The following is a 17,748-nucleotide window of genomic DNA, read 5'->3' as shown; positions in this document are numbered from 1 at the left end:
AATCTACAGGAAAGATTTTACTGCTTAACTGACCAGAGTTTGTAGAAGGCAAAATCCAGCACAATACAAGTGATTGTTGTATATAAGTCAGTTTTAATGGTGATTCTTATTCTCAATTATTTGCCGGTCAAAATCCCAGAGCTGCATCCATTTGCATTCCCATTAATACCTTGACATTTACTACAATGCAGTGGGAGTTCGACAAAGTCGAGGAATGTCATATATTTCCATAAATTTACAATTATTACTACATACAAAGAGATCATCATTTACATTGATTTGTGGGCTGAGACACCCACAGAAGTGGGAAAAATTACGTTTCTCCAAGCAGAGTACACATGGAATAGCAAGAGCAATGTTGTTTTTATTGATCTACAATTAATAACATTGGATGGTAAGCAAAGAGGGCCATTCTCCATGCATCCTTCTTTCATGGCTAACTGCAGGTGAGCAGAAACATAGCAGAACAAAGTAAAACAGGTAAAACGTTTCTATTGGAATCTATGTAAAAAAACCCGAAGACAACCCTATTCCCTACCACATATTTTAATCATTTATAACTCGTAAATGTGGTTCTATGGATTTAAAATAGACTTAAAAAACAAAACCAAAAAGAAAACGTTAACATAACAACATTGGGTTTAGTTGCGTCGAGTGAAAAACAGTTTGAGGCACTGGTAGAAAAAGACAGAAGAGGCCGGAATCCAATATACAGTGTCTTCCCTCGCATTCACATACAATGACAGACATTACGGAGACAGAATATTGGCTATGTCTCCGCACTCGGGGACAGGCAGAGATTTTGCAATTAGTACAGTTGGCTTATGGCAAGTACTGGGGAGCTTTGACTCCCAGTTCTAAACATGAAGTTTGGAGCGCAACGGCATCGAGACACAGTAACGTGGTCTGTTGGCGCCCCCTGCTGACAGAATATGGCGCTACGGTTAAAAGTCATGGGATGAGTGAGGTTAGATGGTTGCCAGAGGAAGCCTAAGCATAGAGGGAGAGGACAGGCCTACGGTAGGTAAATGTAGATAGAGTACAGCCTCAGGTCAGAGAATAATAAAAAGAACAACGAGAGAGAGGGGGATAGGTTATAAGGTATTGATGGCAAAGTGGCTGATCTAACGAAGCTAGGAAAGTGTCTTTAGTCCACAGGTGCAAGGTTGCATTCTTTACCGCGGGTGAACGAGGGAGGGGAGAGATCGTCCTCCGAGTGCGCGGCGATTCACAGATCATTGGGGTTGACGATGGTGAAGTCAGAGTCTTTGCTGTTGGTGGAGCCCTCGTCTGGGCTGGAGGAGCCTGAGGTGACCACACTGGCGATCAGGGGGTCCTGGAAGCCCCCGGCCACGCCCTCGGGCTCCAGACGCACCGCGCCCCGCCCCCTCCTGACGGGAGGCGTGGATCCGCCTCCTCCGCCGATGTCCCCCCCCCGGGCGCTGCCCCCGACCGGCGCCGGCAGGTCTCCCTCCTGGGACACCAGGATGTAGTCATCAAAGTGCTTCCCCTCTGGAGCTACTGGTGGCGCCACCTGGTGGGGGAAGAGTATGGTAACGGCCTTTAAAAACGGTTTGGTTTGATTGATTTGAGTTCATCGATCATTGATTATAGGAGGAGGCAGAGAGTTGGCAAAGAGACCTTTTAGAGCTGTTCTAGTCAGTACGTGCACAAAGTTTGAGAAAAACGGTGAGAAGCTTCTCAACGTGAACACGTTGTCACCTTATCGACTTCTCATTCCACTGCGACACCTAATCAACCTCAATTTAAAATGTCCTTTAGCGTAGGAAGGGAGTATAGCAGAGGGTCCTCGAATTGATCAAAAAATGTATGAATTGAAAGTGGCTCTCACTCTTTTTAAGTGAAGAAAAAGCTTTAAAAAATATTTCTGGTCTGTGAAAGTCTCCAGTTTCAGGGTAACGCATCAGGCTGTTCAATGATCGACAGGAAATCCCCTTAAATGGTTTCCTGTGCCCATCTGTAACTTTTATAGATCAAATTAACCATAAGGAATTTTGCCATTAATCCATAAGTAATTAGTGAAAAACAAATGTCCATATATCTATATAAAAACACAGCGTTGTTTTTACTACAATTCTGACCCGTCTAACCTGTTCTTCTTGTGGCGTGTGGACCTGTGGATCCTTCCCCTCCTCCCTCTCTTCTTCCTCCTCCTCTTCCTCTTTGTCTTCCACGCTCAGGCTGCGGTCGCGCTCCGACTCACGGCCCGGTAGACTGCTGGTTGGCGGTCGTTCGCCGGCGGCGGTGGTGGCGGCGGCGGTGGCGGCGGCGGCGGCGTTGGAGGTGGTGGTGTAATGGTCGTCAGCGATGGAGATCTCTTCATTCTCCTCAGCCTCCAGCTGGCTCTGGTTGAAGCGCAGCGCCCCCTTGAGGATGTCTTTGATCTGGACGGGTAGAGGCGAAAGACGCAAATGTGGTCAAAGGAATACTTCTTGTGTTGCTGGAGCCGAGGAACTTGACAACTCTTTTAGTCACCTTTCACTTTGATCCGATCTGTTTGCTATTGTGACCGAAGTCTTGCTCAAGGAGAAGCCTCACTATGAAATCTCATTGTTTCTCAATTTTCATTATAATCTCGACTCTCCTTCATCCGAATATCTGAGACAACACTAGGCTATGTTCTCTCTCCAGTGGTCACTCTGGTCTCCAACGTTCTCTTCCTTTAAAGCCTAAACTCTTGCGAGACACACTCACACACCTGCTTGAGTCCGGCCAGGGACACCAGCACCTCATCTTCCTTCTCTATGTGTTCCTGTAGAATCACGTCCTGGATCTTACCTGGGAAGAGTGGACACACAGAGAACCAAGACCAAAAAGTCACTCCAGCGAAGGGGATCCTCTTCCTAATGTTGGCAATTACACATTGTATCCCCAATAAGTTACCCAAAAATAAATCAGCGCTCAAGCGCTCATACAAAATGTCTTGTTGGCTCCTAGTACCAAGGCAAGCCCTGCTGTCGTTGGGTTTACTTTATGAGGTGTTCAGACACAGAGGAGGTTGACCTTGTGGGCGATGATGAGCCAGCTCTCTGGCTAAACGGTTTAGTGGCGGCAGTAGCTCAGACTCACAGATGTGCGTGTTCATCATCTTGGCACAGTACTTGCTCATGGCCTCCAGGTCGTTGATCTGGCCCTGTAGGAAGGACACCTGGGCCTCCAAATCTTCCTCCTGATGACACACAGACTAAGCACCTTCAGAGGCTCAAGGCACAGGCTCTTGTTAACGGTCACACACAGTTCATTAACAGCGTTAGAGTCAAGAATAGAGGTGGAATATAATCAAGAATCAAGGTGGAATATAATGGAAAACGATGTAAGTAAAAGTCCAGTGATGGAGATACATGGAGATAGAGCGACATGATAGACATTGAGAGAGCAACATTAAGATATAGCAACATGATAGACATTGAGAGAGCAACATTAAAATGGAGCAACATGATAGACATTGAGAGAGCAACATGATAGAGACATTCAGAGGGTCACATTTAGAGAGCAACATGATAGACATTGAGAGAGCAACATGATAGAGACATTCAGAGAGACACATGATAGAGACATTCAGAGAGACACATTCAGAGAGCAACATGATAGACATTCAGAGCAGACATGATAGAGACATTAATATAGAGCCACTTGATCGGGAGACATAGAATTGAGTGACAGGACAGAGACATGGGGATAGAGACATTCAGAGAACGACATGATAGAGATTCAGAGAGCGACACTGTAGAGACATGGAGATAGAGCAACATGATAAGAGAGACATTGAGATAGAGCGACCAGCGGCCCACTCACGTTGTCCTTCTTGCCCATGCTCTTGCTGTGGGAGCGCGAGCGCGTGATGTTGAAGAAGGACTCCTTCCTGCTGGCGGACAGCGGCGGAGAGGCCGCGCTGGCGTCGCTCCCCCTGGAGGACGGGAGGGGCGGGGAGGCCGTGCTGTGACCCCGGCCCCCGATGGCCAGGCTCTCCACGCTGGGGGAGGAGCTCACCGCCCTGGACCGTTGCCCTGGAGACGAGGGGAGGGGGAGGTACAGATCAAGTGTTTGCCTGAAGTGGTGCAAGAAAAATAGGATTTTGTTGTTTTTGTTACAGACGACGCTTTACCTATGAAAATGCCCACCCCCAAATAAATAAATGAGAGGTTTTAATTTAGGTAGGATAATATCGGTTTGCAAACAGAACTGAATAAGCGCAGACGGCCATGATCAAATATTGGACAATAACACAAAAAACAATGACAGCGTGAAGCAAGCCAATGGAGACACATTTTAAATTGTGTAAAAATAATATTTTGAATGATGCTGCAACTTAAAAGCTATGAAGAATACTTTAAATAAACTTCTATGGTCGTCAAACTGTCCCAAGGAAATCATTGCATCAATGCCTTCAGTTTCCTCATGTCCCACACGGCCCTCTGCTGGGCAGTACCAAGTACTACACACAGATCAGTCTTAACTGTAGGCAATCACATGCGGTCCATCAACTAACAGATTTTGGCCTGTACTGTATGGGCAAATGTCAAGGTCAGAGTGTGCGTGTAGGACGGCGTTCATGCGGAGAAAAGCACTGACAACATGGATAGATTTATAGCAATATATACGCACACACACAGTTGCCGTGGCAGCAGTTACCTTGTGTGTCATTGTAATTCTGAACTGGGAGAGTTTCCTGTGACGTGTCGCCTGAAACTACATCTAACACATTGGAGAGTCAGGTCCAATGTCTCTCACTCACACACACACACACACACACACACACACACACTATCTTCAAATACTCATGGCACATGCGCTTGTTAACTTTCACATGCGGTTAAAGCAAATCTTTCAAATCAGGGAAGTGAGTCATTGAGGCACAGCTGGGCTTCTCCCTCAAAGGTCAGTGCATGTGTGTGCACCAGTGAACCAGTTAACAGACACTTTGCAAAACAAATGATTAGGTTAATCATGGATATTATTAAGTGGAAGGAATGCTCGTTCATGTTCGGGGTGTCCATTTTGGCTAAACGCGAAATTCATGCTTGCTGCACTGAAAACGCTGTGGGCTTTCCTTTTGAGATGAAATTATGCTTGCTTCAATAGGTTCACATTCTCTCAAATTCTTATGCTGTTTGATTTTATTGAAACAAAAATGATTCCATACACTCTCCCCAACAAAATCTAAAAAAGATATATCAAAACAATATATAAAAAAAATATATATATATCCCAATATAATGTTTGAGACGACGACGTCTGCGTTAGAGTGGGATCTCGTCCCGGCTCGGCGCGACGGCAGACGCCCCCGACCCACCCACCTTTGCTGAGGTGCACGGGCATGCTCTCTGACTTGAGCAGGCGGTGGTGCTGCTCCAGCCCCTGGCCCGCCCGCGGGGTCTGGCTGCTGAGCGTCTCCACCAGGGGGCGCGGCGGAGGCGGCTGCATGGCCCCCGGGGCGGTGGAGGAGGAGGAGAAGGAGGAGGGAGGCCCTGCGGCGGTGAAGGAGGAGGAGGAGGAGGAGTGCACCTCGGTGTTGATGGGCGAGAAGACGGCGGGGCCGCCCTGGACGGCCGGGGAGATGAGCTTCCTGCCAAAGTTGAGCAGGCTGCTGGACACCTTGTTGATGTTGAGGGGGGGCGCTTTGGCACCGCCTGGGGTGCTGGGGGGGGGGGGGGGAGTTAGTTGTTTATCGTGGAAATTGTTGTAACATTGAAAATTAAAGAAATGAATGTTGCTTGGTGACGACTACAGGTCAACTGTGGACAACCAGATTTGTAGGCAGAACTTTGTTTGCTGAGGGTCAGACACCCTGACCGCTAGACCATGTCAAAATGTGTGTGTGTGTGTCTCTCTCTTTACCGGGTCTTGTTGACCAGGTCCGCTCCCCTTGTCTTGTAGTAGTCCAGGTTCTGTTGGAACTGATAGTTGACGGGCCGTGGATTGTTCTACATAGAACAAGGGGATTTAATCACGTCGCCTCACAGCCAATTCATTGTAACGTGGCCCATCAATTAAATAGGATGTCCACTCTAATTGTTTATAAAGAGGAGTCATGTAGTCATCTGCAGGGAAGAGTTTGCATTCGTGAACAATATAATAGAAAACTGAGTATGCATGAAACCCCATGATGTGACGGTATGTATTTGTTGAGTGTTTCTTTATGCAACAGTGACCCCGGTCAACGACATTAACTTTGATTCAGTGGTCCTCCCTGAGGTCTGACAGGGATAAGAAGCTGTGTGACAGGTTGATTGCTGGAGTTCAGTAGGGCTTGGTTAGGGAGAGAGGAGGTGTTTTGTTGTTGTCGTTTGTGTGGTTCAATGACCGTAGAGAAGAAATAGAAGATGGCTTGTGCCATATCTGAGCTGAACTGTCACTGACATCTTACAGACGAAAGACGCTTAAATACGAAAAAGAGAATGTCACAGAAAAAGCACAAGGTCATAGGTTGTTGCACACGTTCACTGCTAAAACTTCTCTATATTATGGTTTTGCATGTGCCAGCGAAAAATGCTTTACAGTCAAGGGTAAGTAAGATAGTGTACAGGGGAAGAAGGAAAGAAAGAAAGAGGGGCAGCTTAAGAGATAAGGAAAAAAAATACAGGAAAGAGGAAGGAAGTGACATTTCACAAGAGGTTAGCGTGTTTGGTTACCTTGGGATCTCGGAGGAACAGGGCCTTGTGGAGCAGTGAATGGATGTCTCCTATGGGCGGGTAGTGCATAAGAAGGCCCAGGCAGGTCTGGAAGTTGCTAGCAATCACTGAGATAGAGAGACAGAAACAACGCGCCGGAATCAAGTCAGGTAGTGCATGGAAATCTGGACTTCCTCCTTCCTTCCTACACTTCCTGTATTAGTTGGTTCAATTGACACTTGATACTGCCAAGAACAAAAGGGGAGACCTTTGAGGAAATCAAACTAACAATATAAAACATAACAGTAATCACGTAACAGCCTTACGTGATTAAGCTATAATGTAATAGTCCCATTACGCAATGATGAATACAAATTTCCTTTCTGTACTTGCTTATAATGCACATCAAATACTTTTATTTGAGTTGAATGTATACGTGGATTAATTTTTTAACCCAGGTAAAACTGATGATGATTTGTTCCGAGTGAACCGCCAGGAATGTCAACACAATTTTTGGGGACATGAAGGGAGGGCTAAAGATGGCGTCTCCCGGGACGTACGCGCGTCTCGGATGTAGAGCAGCATGGCCACGAAGATGTAGTCCACCAGGTCCAGGGTGATGCTATCTGCGAACAGAGCGTCCCACACCACCAGCAGGTCCTGCAGGGGGAACTCCCGGCCGAAGAGCAGACGCACCCACCGGCTACACACACACACTATTAGAAACCCTATCTGAACACACACACACTGTGGAGATATATAGTTCAGTATAAACACACACCTTTCTTAAAAAAAAAAGAGTTTTTTATCCCCTTTTAATTCTCATTACTGCCCTGTTCTTTGGCTGGAACAGCCAAAGTACCATCCAGGGTAGTATAAAGTACATCTGGTCTTTTATTTTAGCAAGGTTATGTGCTTTAATACAATCTCCTTGGGGATCGACAATCCAAAAGGCATTCTTTTGTATAGATCATTAAAAATAAATAATACATGCACAAACACGCACAGATCCACACACAGACTCACATGCCATAGATCTGGGGGGCGATCTCCAGCCGGTTGACGTGCATGTGCAGCTCCACATCGTGCTTCTTCACAAGCTGGTCCTGGATGCGGTTGACTTTGGTCACTATGGCAACAGAGGGGCCGGTGTCCTGAGGCCGGGCAAACGGGATGGTGGTCAGCATCTCTTCCTTCCCCTGTAAACCCCGCCCCCCAAAACACAAAACAACACTCACACGATCAATAATGCACGATATGTACACAAATCTACTCGTATTTACTTTGAAGCTACACAAAATGAAAGCCAGGCGAGTGTATTGCAGCTGCTATATACATTCATTAATAATAACAATTTTGTATAAGGCAATATCATTATGACTGGTCTAACCTTCCATACAGTAATGGTGAAGAGGGCAGCATTAAATAGCATTAGTATGCCGCCTGTGCAATGTTCCCTCATCATGCAGTGCGTTGGGTACACAACGTTAAGAGTTCTCAGATCGGTGCACAAGACTGACCTTCCTGATCTGCCTCTCGAAGCTGGAGAACCAGGGTTCCGTCGTCTCCATCAGCTGGGAAAACATGGCACTGAAAAGCCCCGGGCGGAGCGGGAAGGGAGGGTGGGGGGAGAGAGAGAGAAAGATGGACAGAGGGGAGAATATACAGAGAGGGAGAAGGAGAGAGTAGGGTGGGTGGAGGTAAAGAAGGAAGGAGAGGACGAAGGCAGAAGGGAGGAAAGGAAGAGAAGGCAGTATGGGAGAGTGGGAAGGAAGGAGGAAAAGAAAGAGGGAGGACGAAATCCAAGGAGAGGAAACATGATCAGAGCCAGAAATGTAATCAAACGAATGTTCTTTTGGGTTTTTTATAGACTAATTTGATTTCTCAATATGAGCGGGCGCGTTATGTTGGCGAGTTGGGCGCTTGACATCCACAGCTCTACTCACTAGGCGTCGTGCTCGTGGTAGTTAGGGTCCAGCAGAGTCATCATCTCCTCGCTGGGAACAGAAAATAACTACATCACCATCAGGCCGACCCCATCCCCGAGGGGCACAAGTATTTTGGGCACTTTTACGACAGAGCACAGGCTTGGTGGACGGGGATATTTAGGCGAGACGGGGGAGAAGCAAAGCGCTTTGGGCTGGGGAGAGGGGGCTGCGTGGATGAGAGACCCCTACCTGGGGTTGGCCGTCTCACTGGCGTGCTGGAAGGCCTGGTGGTCGCAGTGCAACACAAACACGATGGGAGCCAGCAACTCGTGCATGCCCTGTGGTCGAGCGATTGAGACACAGCGAGAAAGAGACGTAGAGACAAAGAGAGACAGAGAAGTTTAGTCTCTCCTCAATAGTAATGTCACATTTGAAACATTACATGTTATTACATTTAAATTCCCCTAATAGCCCCCTGCCAATTATTTGTTTAGAGACACAAAGAAATGCACTAAAAGAGTTAACCAATCTATTCTGTGACGTTCACTTTAGCAACAATTGGTTCATTTGGAAATCGACCAAACCCCATTGTTCCCGTTCCCCCCCCCCCCCGAGCAATCAGCACACGTTTAGATAACGATAAAGAGACGCCACCTGCTTGTACAGTAACTGTTCATTCTCCCTGGCGTAGCAGAAGAGGATGTCTGTAAGCTTGGTCCTCACATCCTCCTCCTGGAAATAACGCATCTCAGGGAACCTTGAACACATACACACACACACACACACATCTGGTGACTCTCATGGTCACCTCAGGCGGCAAAAGGGCTGGCGTCAAGTCATTGTGTGCAGAGTGAGCCTCACGTTCTCATCACATCCTGCCGGATCATGCTCCTCAGCTCCTTGTCCTGGAAGAACTTGTTCCACAGGCTCTAGACGAGGGGAGCCGGGGGGGAGAGAGAGAGATGGGAGGTGACGTAGATGAAACATCCTGTGAGGCAGTGTTTGAAATGAGCTGCATCTCACAGGAGTGCCCGGAGAAGTCTGTTATCGTTTTGCCAGTCTTCATTAAAGGCATTATGGATGCTTTCCTCTGAAGCTCGTTACAGTAAATACAGACACAGGCCATCAAGGAGCAGGAAGCATTTGGACGGACATGCCACTTAAGAGCAGCAATGCGCAGCAAGGTGAACGAACCCAGAACCTTTCCGCTGGGAGTCCATTGATGATTAAGTGGGCCGAGCAAAACAACAACGCTGGCCAGAGGAAAGTGGTGCAGCATGTGATGCAGCGGCATCAGGCTAAAAAGACTGGTATCGCCAGCTATAGATAGCTTTGCAGGGACCGAATCACTGAAAAGGTCTTTGTTAGTCCACTGTTGAATATCGAGCCGGTTCACTCGACCCGACAACAATCCACACACACTTACCCCTTCATCTTGTGAGAGGGGGTTGTTTACCACCAGGTCCTGCTGACCAGCGGCCTTACGTGGGTTGGTGATGTGCTGAGAGAGACACACATAAGAGAGTCAACGGACAGACAATAAGAAAGGGACTCAACCGACGCACACTGTCCATACAGTAGTACGCCAGCAGTATCTTGGATTGCAAACCTTTACTCCGTCCACTGGCGCTCACCTTCTCTTTGATCTTCTCATACTGGCCACGCACCTCCTTGCTTCTGTTGATCCACTCACCCTTGTCTTCAGGAAGCACCTCCAAATACAACTGAGAAGAGGACCCCCGCACAATAAGTACAAGCCGTCAAGTATCATGCCATTAAATAAAAAAGAGCTCCAGTAAGAGAGAGAGAGAGAGGTCTATCCTTATGACATGACTACATTTTCAACTGAATAGCAAATCAAATATTATTTTGTCGTCTCAGTTCTCGGAACCATCTTTGTTTGTGTCTAAATATTGCTTTTGTATTATTGAATAGATTTTTTGGATTGATTTCTGATCATTTCTGATCAGATACAGACCAAGCCTGTGTGGGGCATCTAAAACATAAGAGTTTCAAGGCAGGGAGTCACAGCTCAACTACTTGATGTGTCCCAGGTTTCCTCCTTGCTGGTTGGATTTAGGGGAGCGAAGGAGGAGGGGCCTTGTCATTCTGAGGTGTTTAGGGTAAGGGGGGGGGGGTCCCTACCTTCCAGCACACACTGCGGAAGCGGCTGCTGCGGAGACGACCGCTGAGGCCAGCCTGCCGCGTCCTGGCCAGGTAGTTACTGTCGAGGAACAGGTCGTCCCACTCTCTCCTGCACACACACACACACGACAGACAACACACGACACACACATGACGCACAAAACCACGGGCTAGAATGAAAAGCAGCTGTATCAGTTTATCTGGCTAACGCAAGTCAGGTGAAGCCAAACAAACAGTCATATATAATGTTAATAATGATTAACTTTATCTAAAGCGCTTTTCATTACAAATCTCAAAGTGCTGTACAGGGCTAAAAGCAAAAATACAAGCAGAGCGGAAAAATATATAAGTTGAAGCTAATTAAAACGAAAGGGCTTCCTATATAAAAAGGTCTTTAGTAGTGAGGCGCCCTTCAGTACACATGAGAAAAAGCTTAAAACACAAAACACTGTAGAGCAGGACTCGCGTGGCATTACTGGTGACACCCACCTATACAAGAGGAAGGTCGCCTGGGACTGGGAGTAAGTGCTGCTGTCCAGAGATCCCCCTGTGAGAAGACACAAGTGTTCGTGTTCACATGCACAGAGCCGCCGTGTGGAGGTCATGCGCTTACCAGGTGACTAGGGGGAAAAAAACACTGACACACCAGGGAAAACTAAGAGGGCTTATGCTCTGAATAGAAACATGTCCGCCCGGTATGAAGATCGCTCCAATCCAAAATGAGTTTTTGTCCTCTACTCTTTTCACTTCCCCAATCCTGATCAATCTGCTTTTTTCGGCTTTTCTCTTCCCGTGAGAAGCAGCCGAGATTCTCAGGTTAAAGTAAAAGAACATCTTCCTGTCATCATCATCATCATCATCTGTGATAATAGGCCTAATTTGGCCTGCAGGAGAACACACTTACAATTGGGAGGGCTGTCTATCAACATTAGCTACAGGAGTGGATCGGTCTAGGGGGACCTTCAGCATGAATATTCATCAGTTCCACAACATGCCAACACAACTTTATCCCTCCCCCTCACCCTCTCGCTTCCTCATCATACACTCAGGCAGCAACACGACAACATCTCTCGCCCTTCTTCACAGACACACTCGCATAACACACAAAACCCATGGGAGTCATCAACTGGAGTTTATGACTCATATTTAACATGTTAAGCTCAATCTCTGCCCCTAATTTCTCTCTAGATCTGCATCGTCTTCCTCATCTTCCTCTAATTTTCCACTCATCCAGTTTCCCTCCCTCGCGCTCTCTCTCCCCCTCCCACTTTCTCCTGAAAGTGAAGTGTGAGGTGAAGGCCTCAATCACAGAAGAACTGAAGACAGATTCTTTGTGACTTAAAGACACAGGGGCTTGTTAACAGACACAGTAAAACCAGTGTTTAGGCAGAGTAGGCAGCGGTTGTGTTCAATTGGCTCAGTTGCCAGATAAAGTGCACTATTTTGGGCTTCCCTGTTTTCTATTGTCTGAAATTTGAGCATTAAAATTTGGTTCCCTATATTGTGCAACACATAATACCCATAATGCAGAAGCGGCCAACTGAATCTTGATTCAATGACACGCCGAAAAAGTGTACTTCATGGTGTACTAGCCACATCAGACACAGCCAGGGATTGCAATGGACAGCGGTTTTAGAGGTGGGCTGGAGATAGGATTGGATCAGCATTCCACCCCTAGATCCACTGTGACAGCATAAGGGAGGGACGGAGAGGGGGTGGAGGTCGGAGGTGACGTACTGTGGTTCTGGTTGAAGTTGTGCAGTGGGTCAAAGCCCGTCTCCTGCTGCTCACTGGTCTGCAGCGGGTGGCGGGTCTCGAAGTTTGGGTGCTGCATGTCTGCGACCCAGTGGGACCTGAGAGGAGATGGGAGGGTGTGAAGAGAAGAAGACAATAAAAAGGGGGCTGACATTTGCAGCCCATCATGGGGGCCGATCACACAGAGAACAGACACCCACTTTGCCGTTGGCTTTCTATGGTACAAGCACGCATGTGCAGAGCGCCTTTCTTGTGACCACGTTTTTCAGGCCTTTTTTCACGGTGCACACAAGGTCAAATATGTGACACTGGCCGCGCAGCATCGCCGCTCGTCCACCAGAGAGAAGACATTACGTCTGACAACGGCGAGAAGCTGGTTTTGACAGCGACGGGATAGGATAGTTTATTTAAAGATGAAAGCAAATCGTAAGAGCTGGGTGTCTTGTCGGGTCCATTTCTTGATCGTTACAACAGTGTGAAACGCCCAATTGCGCACGCAGCCTTGCTCTCAAGGCGCTCCCATCGCGTCGCACAAAGTGCTCTGCCAAGGCGGATTTGCAGCGTTTGCGGCTTTTGCAATACTGTTCCGTGTGATCGGCCCCTTAAGACTAACAACCGGTCTCAGCGAGTCTTGGCTGGAATCGTAATGTACATATTTTGAACAGAGGGCAGCCCCCTGCACCCACCACCGTTCAAAAGAAAAACAACGGAATCTAGCAGCACAACACACAGCGGTCGATCGCAGTACTGACCGTCAGAGAGAGCGTTGGGATTCCCCTCAGTCGAATGATGGAACCGTTCTTATCTGCAACAACAGAGAGCATGAAACATGAATCAGGAGAATACCAGAACCAGAAGAATAAAACACGTTAAAAATAGGATCTTTAAAAAGGGATCTGCTTGTGGACGATCATGTGGTACGGCAGCGGCCCTGCACTGCCAGTTGCAAGGGATTCGAAACCCACAGCAGGGGTGTTTTTAGAAGGTTTTCGTGTCTTACTGAGATCTAAGAGCAATACAACAGATACAGAGTGTGTGAGAGGGAGTGCTGGATCTGAGAAGGAACCACAAGTAGCTGCAAACAAAAACAAACCACTTAAAAAGAGGTCAATATTTTTCGACAGACAAGGTGTGATTCATGGAAGGCATTAAAGACGAATAGCATCATAATGTGATGATAGGTTATTAGAGGAGTCGTTAAATAGCCTAATAAGACTTTAATTGGCTGGTGAAGGGCCCGCCAAACCTCAAAACATCTCGTCAGGTGAACCATCAGCATTTCCCTCTTCAACACCACCATAAGGAGCATCCCAAGTAGTCAACACTTTCATAAGCCAACTGAACTCCGCTATGCTCCACCGTGGGCTTAACACACAGGGTCTACCCTCGCCTTTATTAACTATGGAAATGACACAACAAAGGCATCTCTTAAACCCATTAACCATGCCAACGGAAGACGGCTCGATAAATCAGCCCGCACGCCCGCTTCAAAATACGAATAATTTTATATGCATAATGCATGCGCCTGTTTTCCTCATGCAACATCTGTTCTTCCCCAAGACTAATGCCTTTCTTAAGTCACCGATTCCTTTGCTTCCCAATGCTTATAAAAAAGGATATTATTGCTGTTAGCATCTTAAACATAATCCGCAAATACAGAAAGACTCGATAAAGGGTTATTTTAAAAGCGTCATTGACAAGAAAATGGAATAAAACATCCTTGATGAATTTGGTATTGTAACAGACACAAGCGGAATGATGTACGCCGTCTTGCACGTTGTCTCATTGTTGTGAATGCCAGTCAAAGACGTGCATTGGTTTGACAGAAAGGAGATAAGTTGCTTTATAAATTCAATAGAGTAGATAAAGACAAGCCACATAAGCACGTCATTCAAACATTCTTAAGGTTTTCCCCTCACCCATCACAAGATCGCCTACTTCAGCTGTCTGTGTGATACATCTTGGATTGAGGTTCTGCAAGCAGTGGGTATTGGTAAACTGTAACGCTTATAATTATGTTAATCTTTGTGAGTGTGTCTGTTGACGTGTGCGAATAGAAGACTGTAGCTGCATTAGCCCATCATAGGCTGCCGTTTGTCTCCTGCATCAGCCCAACGTAGCCTGAAGCTAGTCTCCCGCTAGTGTTATGTGTATAGAAGACTGTAGGCAGCGGCCTAGCTGTTTTAGCCCAGTGTGACCTGAAGCTAGTCTCCCACTAGCGTGCTGCTGACTTCATTAGCACTGTGCCAGAGCGTTGGTCGCCTGGAAATGGGAGAAAAAAAAACAACGTAAACTTTGCAACACAATAATCAGACTCAAATTAACCACTCCATTATTTACAGCATGTCACCTGGAGAAACCTCAATAATTTAAAACATTAATATTTCACGAAATAATCAAATCAATACATAATGAAAGGCATAAATAAATCAATAGACAAATACTGCAGAGTTCTGCACCCATCTGCTGATAAAATGATGGATTGCCATCTGCTTCGTATACCTGTATCAAAGTGTGCAGACTTACCACCAAGCGCCACAGCTCATATTTCAGACCCACGGTCTCTGATGCATTTGACTAAACTGAATTTTGTTCTTACTTCTAAATTTGTTATGTTTTCTTGTTTAAAACACACCAACAGTTGAAGAAAACCCTCACCAATTATACTCGGTTCCTCTTTGTGGGAAATGTTTGCAAAGTAGCCGTGGCGTGCTAAATGGTTCAGGAGAGAAGGTCATGGTCTTTCTTGCTCTTAGAATATGTGACACACTTTGAGGCATTGAAAAGGTAGCAGTTCTTTACAGAAAGAGCTGCTAACTCTGTCAATACCTCAAGTCTGTCATATGGTGTCACAAGCAGAAACAGGTCTTCGAAAATATTCCACAAAGAACCATCCTCAGCTACATTGTAAAGCTCTTGTCGTGTTTTATTTTTTATTTTCACATTTGGTTCAAGCAGGCCTGAACATATTATAGGCACCCTGATCAGCTGATAATGTGACACACACCACCATAGTTCTATATTACAAAGTACCTTATGTTCAGGGAAACAACCATCAGCAAGTACAATAGACATAGCGATGGGAAAGCAAAGCTTCTAAATTGATCTGTTGAGGTGAATTGATCTTTTTCTCTAATGGGCACTAAATAATGACAGTATAAGGTTTGACTCAAAAAGCCAAACACACGCCAAATTGTTTCCACAGTTTAGATAAATATCGGTTTAAAAATAGTGTATGTTTTCTCAAATACACTACAATTCAACAAATTCAAATTACAATAAAACAGAAGACAATGACACTGATAGATCATAGAGAAAGGAATGTTGGATTCGGCCATATTTGCCCATTCCTAGGTAGTTATGTGAGGAAGAACGCTGAAGTCAAAAGAAATGCACTCCTTTCAAAGAAGAAACTCACATGTTTAACGTCCGCACACATTACTGCTCAGCGGCCTTCACTGTCACATGATCAGTCCCAGGAGGCTAATTCTTTGTGTAGGGGCCTCCAACTAAAGCAAGACCAACACCATGGGCAGACTATATAGCTAACTATATAGTTATATTGTTACAATAACTACCAAATCTGTTTCATACAAATACATATTACTTGTGTTGACCATCGTACACAAAATAAACACCTGAAAGAAATTGTAAGTCAATTATGATCAATACAATAAGAACACTACTAAAGTTACTCCATACGGTTTCAAACTACAGTTTATGGTCTGCAGATGCTTGCAGTCCTGTATAGCTGGAGGGGGGGGGGGGGGGGGGGAGTTGTAAAGTCAACTCTCACCATTGGACAAGGCTTTCAGTGGCATTCAACTTAAAATATCGGTAGTCAATGTACCTCGTCCGTCGTCTGTAACTCACTTTGCATGAAGGCTAAACTGAAGGACGGAACATTTCCATCTGACCCAACGTTTGCATGAAGTACATTTCTGGCAACATTATCTTGCACTTACATGTCAAAACAGGCCGTGTACTGTACACAAAGCGACATTGATTGAAACAGACCACGGGATTATCGATGCCCTGTTGGATTTGGTAAGCAGACATAACGCCAGCAACTACTCTGTATCCAGTCAGCCTGTCAGCAGGCCATGTGCATCGCACGACACCGTGCCAGAGACAGAAAGGCAGACAATTCATGCAGCCATTACTTTTTTAAACTGACACATGACAATGTGTTAGCCATAGTTGGCCTGAGTGAAGGGAAGATGGAAAGCTAGGCGGCGAGCTAGCGCTAGCTGTAGCTGCTCTTGCACAAGCCGTCGCGTGGGCCTAGCCACTTCCGACAGACTTCCTACCGCCAAGCGAAGCCTCAAAGTCAAACACACACACGCCGGTAAACATACGTATGACAACAGCGGACGAGGAGAAGACAGCCTTTCATTTCACAGTGTGATTTAACCTCTACCGTAAGTCCAGCTACCTGTATGAATCACGCAGGACTCGCCATTCCGTCGTGTTGCCGTGTCTGCTGATTTGTAAACACAGGCGAGTCAGGCGGATGTGCTGAAGCACAGCTGACGGCTCACGTGACAGGGGCGTGCACCTTCTGGGGCGTGTGTGTACCAGGTTCTGCCCGCGGAGATGATAAGATCACCATGGGTCGTTGTTGGTGTATTCCACTGTAAGATGTTGTAGGCCCGCCAGAAACGTCCTCTTAACAACGCGTTGGGAAGTAAGCGCCCAGCACAACCCGAGCTTATATAAAAATGGGTAACTTGATAAACACATTTAAACCCGTTTAGAAGCGACGCGCAAATTTTTCCTACCCATTGATTCTGCGCAACGATTTAGTTAATGAAGCAAACACCAAGAGACAATAAACATTTTTGTAATAATAAAAACATCGGATGTTAATCAACACGATCTCAAGACAGTAACTGCACTCATCAGTCCCATCAAACTACGCTTATTTATAGCGCACCTCTATTAGGTTAGGTTTAAATGTTATAATTGCGAAATATAATTCACTTTGATGAAGCGAAGGTGGCAGCATTATAGCAATAACTAATCCAGCGGCAAGTTGAACTGTGAGTATGAGTGCGTGCATTCGTGACTGTGAACGTGTCAGTACGTGCGCGTATATGTGCTTGTGTTTATCCATTTGTGTGTATGTGTGTGTGTGTGTGCGCGCGCGCGTATATGTGAGCGTACGTGCACGTGTGTGTGATGGGCTATACAAAAGCAACAATAATCATCATTACCATCAGCGGCAGCACAGGCATGACATTTTCAAGAGTACCATTATCATAATTATTTCAGCTAATATTACTGAT

General features: G+C 46.2%; 1 protein-coding gene across 4 annotated transcripts; it reads right to left on the bottom strand.

Moving 5' to 3' along the window:
- Positions 1 to 344: 344 nt before the first annotated feature.
- On the bottom strand, positions 345 to 16,991 carry tbc1d5 (TBC1 domain family, member 5). 4 transcript variants are annotated; one of them, XM_079749411.1, is made up of 23 exons: positions 16,896 to 16,991; positions 13,213 to 13,265; positions 12,443 to 12,558; positions 11,195 to 11,252; positions 10,706 to 10,814; positions 10,195 to 10,284; positions 9,987 to 10,061; positions 9,422 to 9,489; positions 9,215 to 9,317; positions 8,810 to 8,898; positions 8,579 to 8,629; positions 8,153 to 8,222; positions 7,659 to 7,831; positions 7,193 to 7,335; positions 6,654 to 6,760; positions 5,860 to 5,945; positions 5,319 to 5,659; positions 4,654 to 4,716; positions 3,817 to 4,028; positions 3,091 to 3,190; positions 2,720 to 2,799; positions 2,112 to 2,405; positions 345 to 1,534 (listed from the first exon to the last, which is right to left on the bottom strand). In XM_079749411.1, exons 3-23 carry the CDS (start codon positions 12,537 to 12,539, stop codon positions 1,229 to 1,231), a joined length of 2,715 nt encoding a protein of 904 aa, XP_079605537.1. In that variant the 5' UTR covers positions 12,540 to 12,558; positions 13,213 to 13,265; positions 16,896 to 16,991; the 3' UTR covers positions 345 to 1,228. The 4 variants fall into 4 exon arrangements, with proteins under 4 accessions (XP_079605537.1, XP_079605539.1, XP_079605538.1 ...); XM_079749413.1 differs by having other exon boundaries at positions 4,654 to 4,710; XM_079749412.1 differs by lacking the exon at positions 16,896 to 16,991 and adding an exon at positions 14,380 to 15,177.
- Positions 16,992 to 17,748: the final 757 nt, after the last annotated feature.

Source organism: Pollachius pollachius, assembly GCF_949987615.1.
Source record: "Pollachius pollachius genome assembly, chromosome: 13".
NCBI lineage: Eukaryota > Metazoa > Chordata > Actinopteri > Gadiformes > Gadidae > Pollachius > Pollachius pollachius.
The sequence above is the reverse complement of the archived record's forward strand: the minus strand, read 5'-3'. Positions and strand labels throughout refer to the sequence as shown.

Bases quoted from the DNA above. Each gene is read 5' to 3' on its own strand.
- tbc1d5 (XM_079749411.1), bottom strand. From the start codon at position 12,539: ATGCAGCACCCAAACTTCGAGACCCGCCACCCGCTGCAGACCAGTGAG. The intron at 11,253-12,442 runs GTACGTCACCTC...GTCTTCTCACAG, and splicing joins CAACTTCAACCAGAACCACA to GGGGATCTCTGGACAGCAGC. The intron at 4,717-5,318 runs GTGGGTGGGTCG...CCAATGTGTTAG, and splicing joins GCCCGTGCACCTCAGCAAAG to ATGTAGTTTCAGGCGACACG.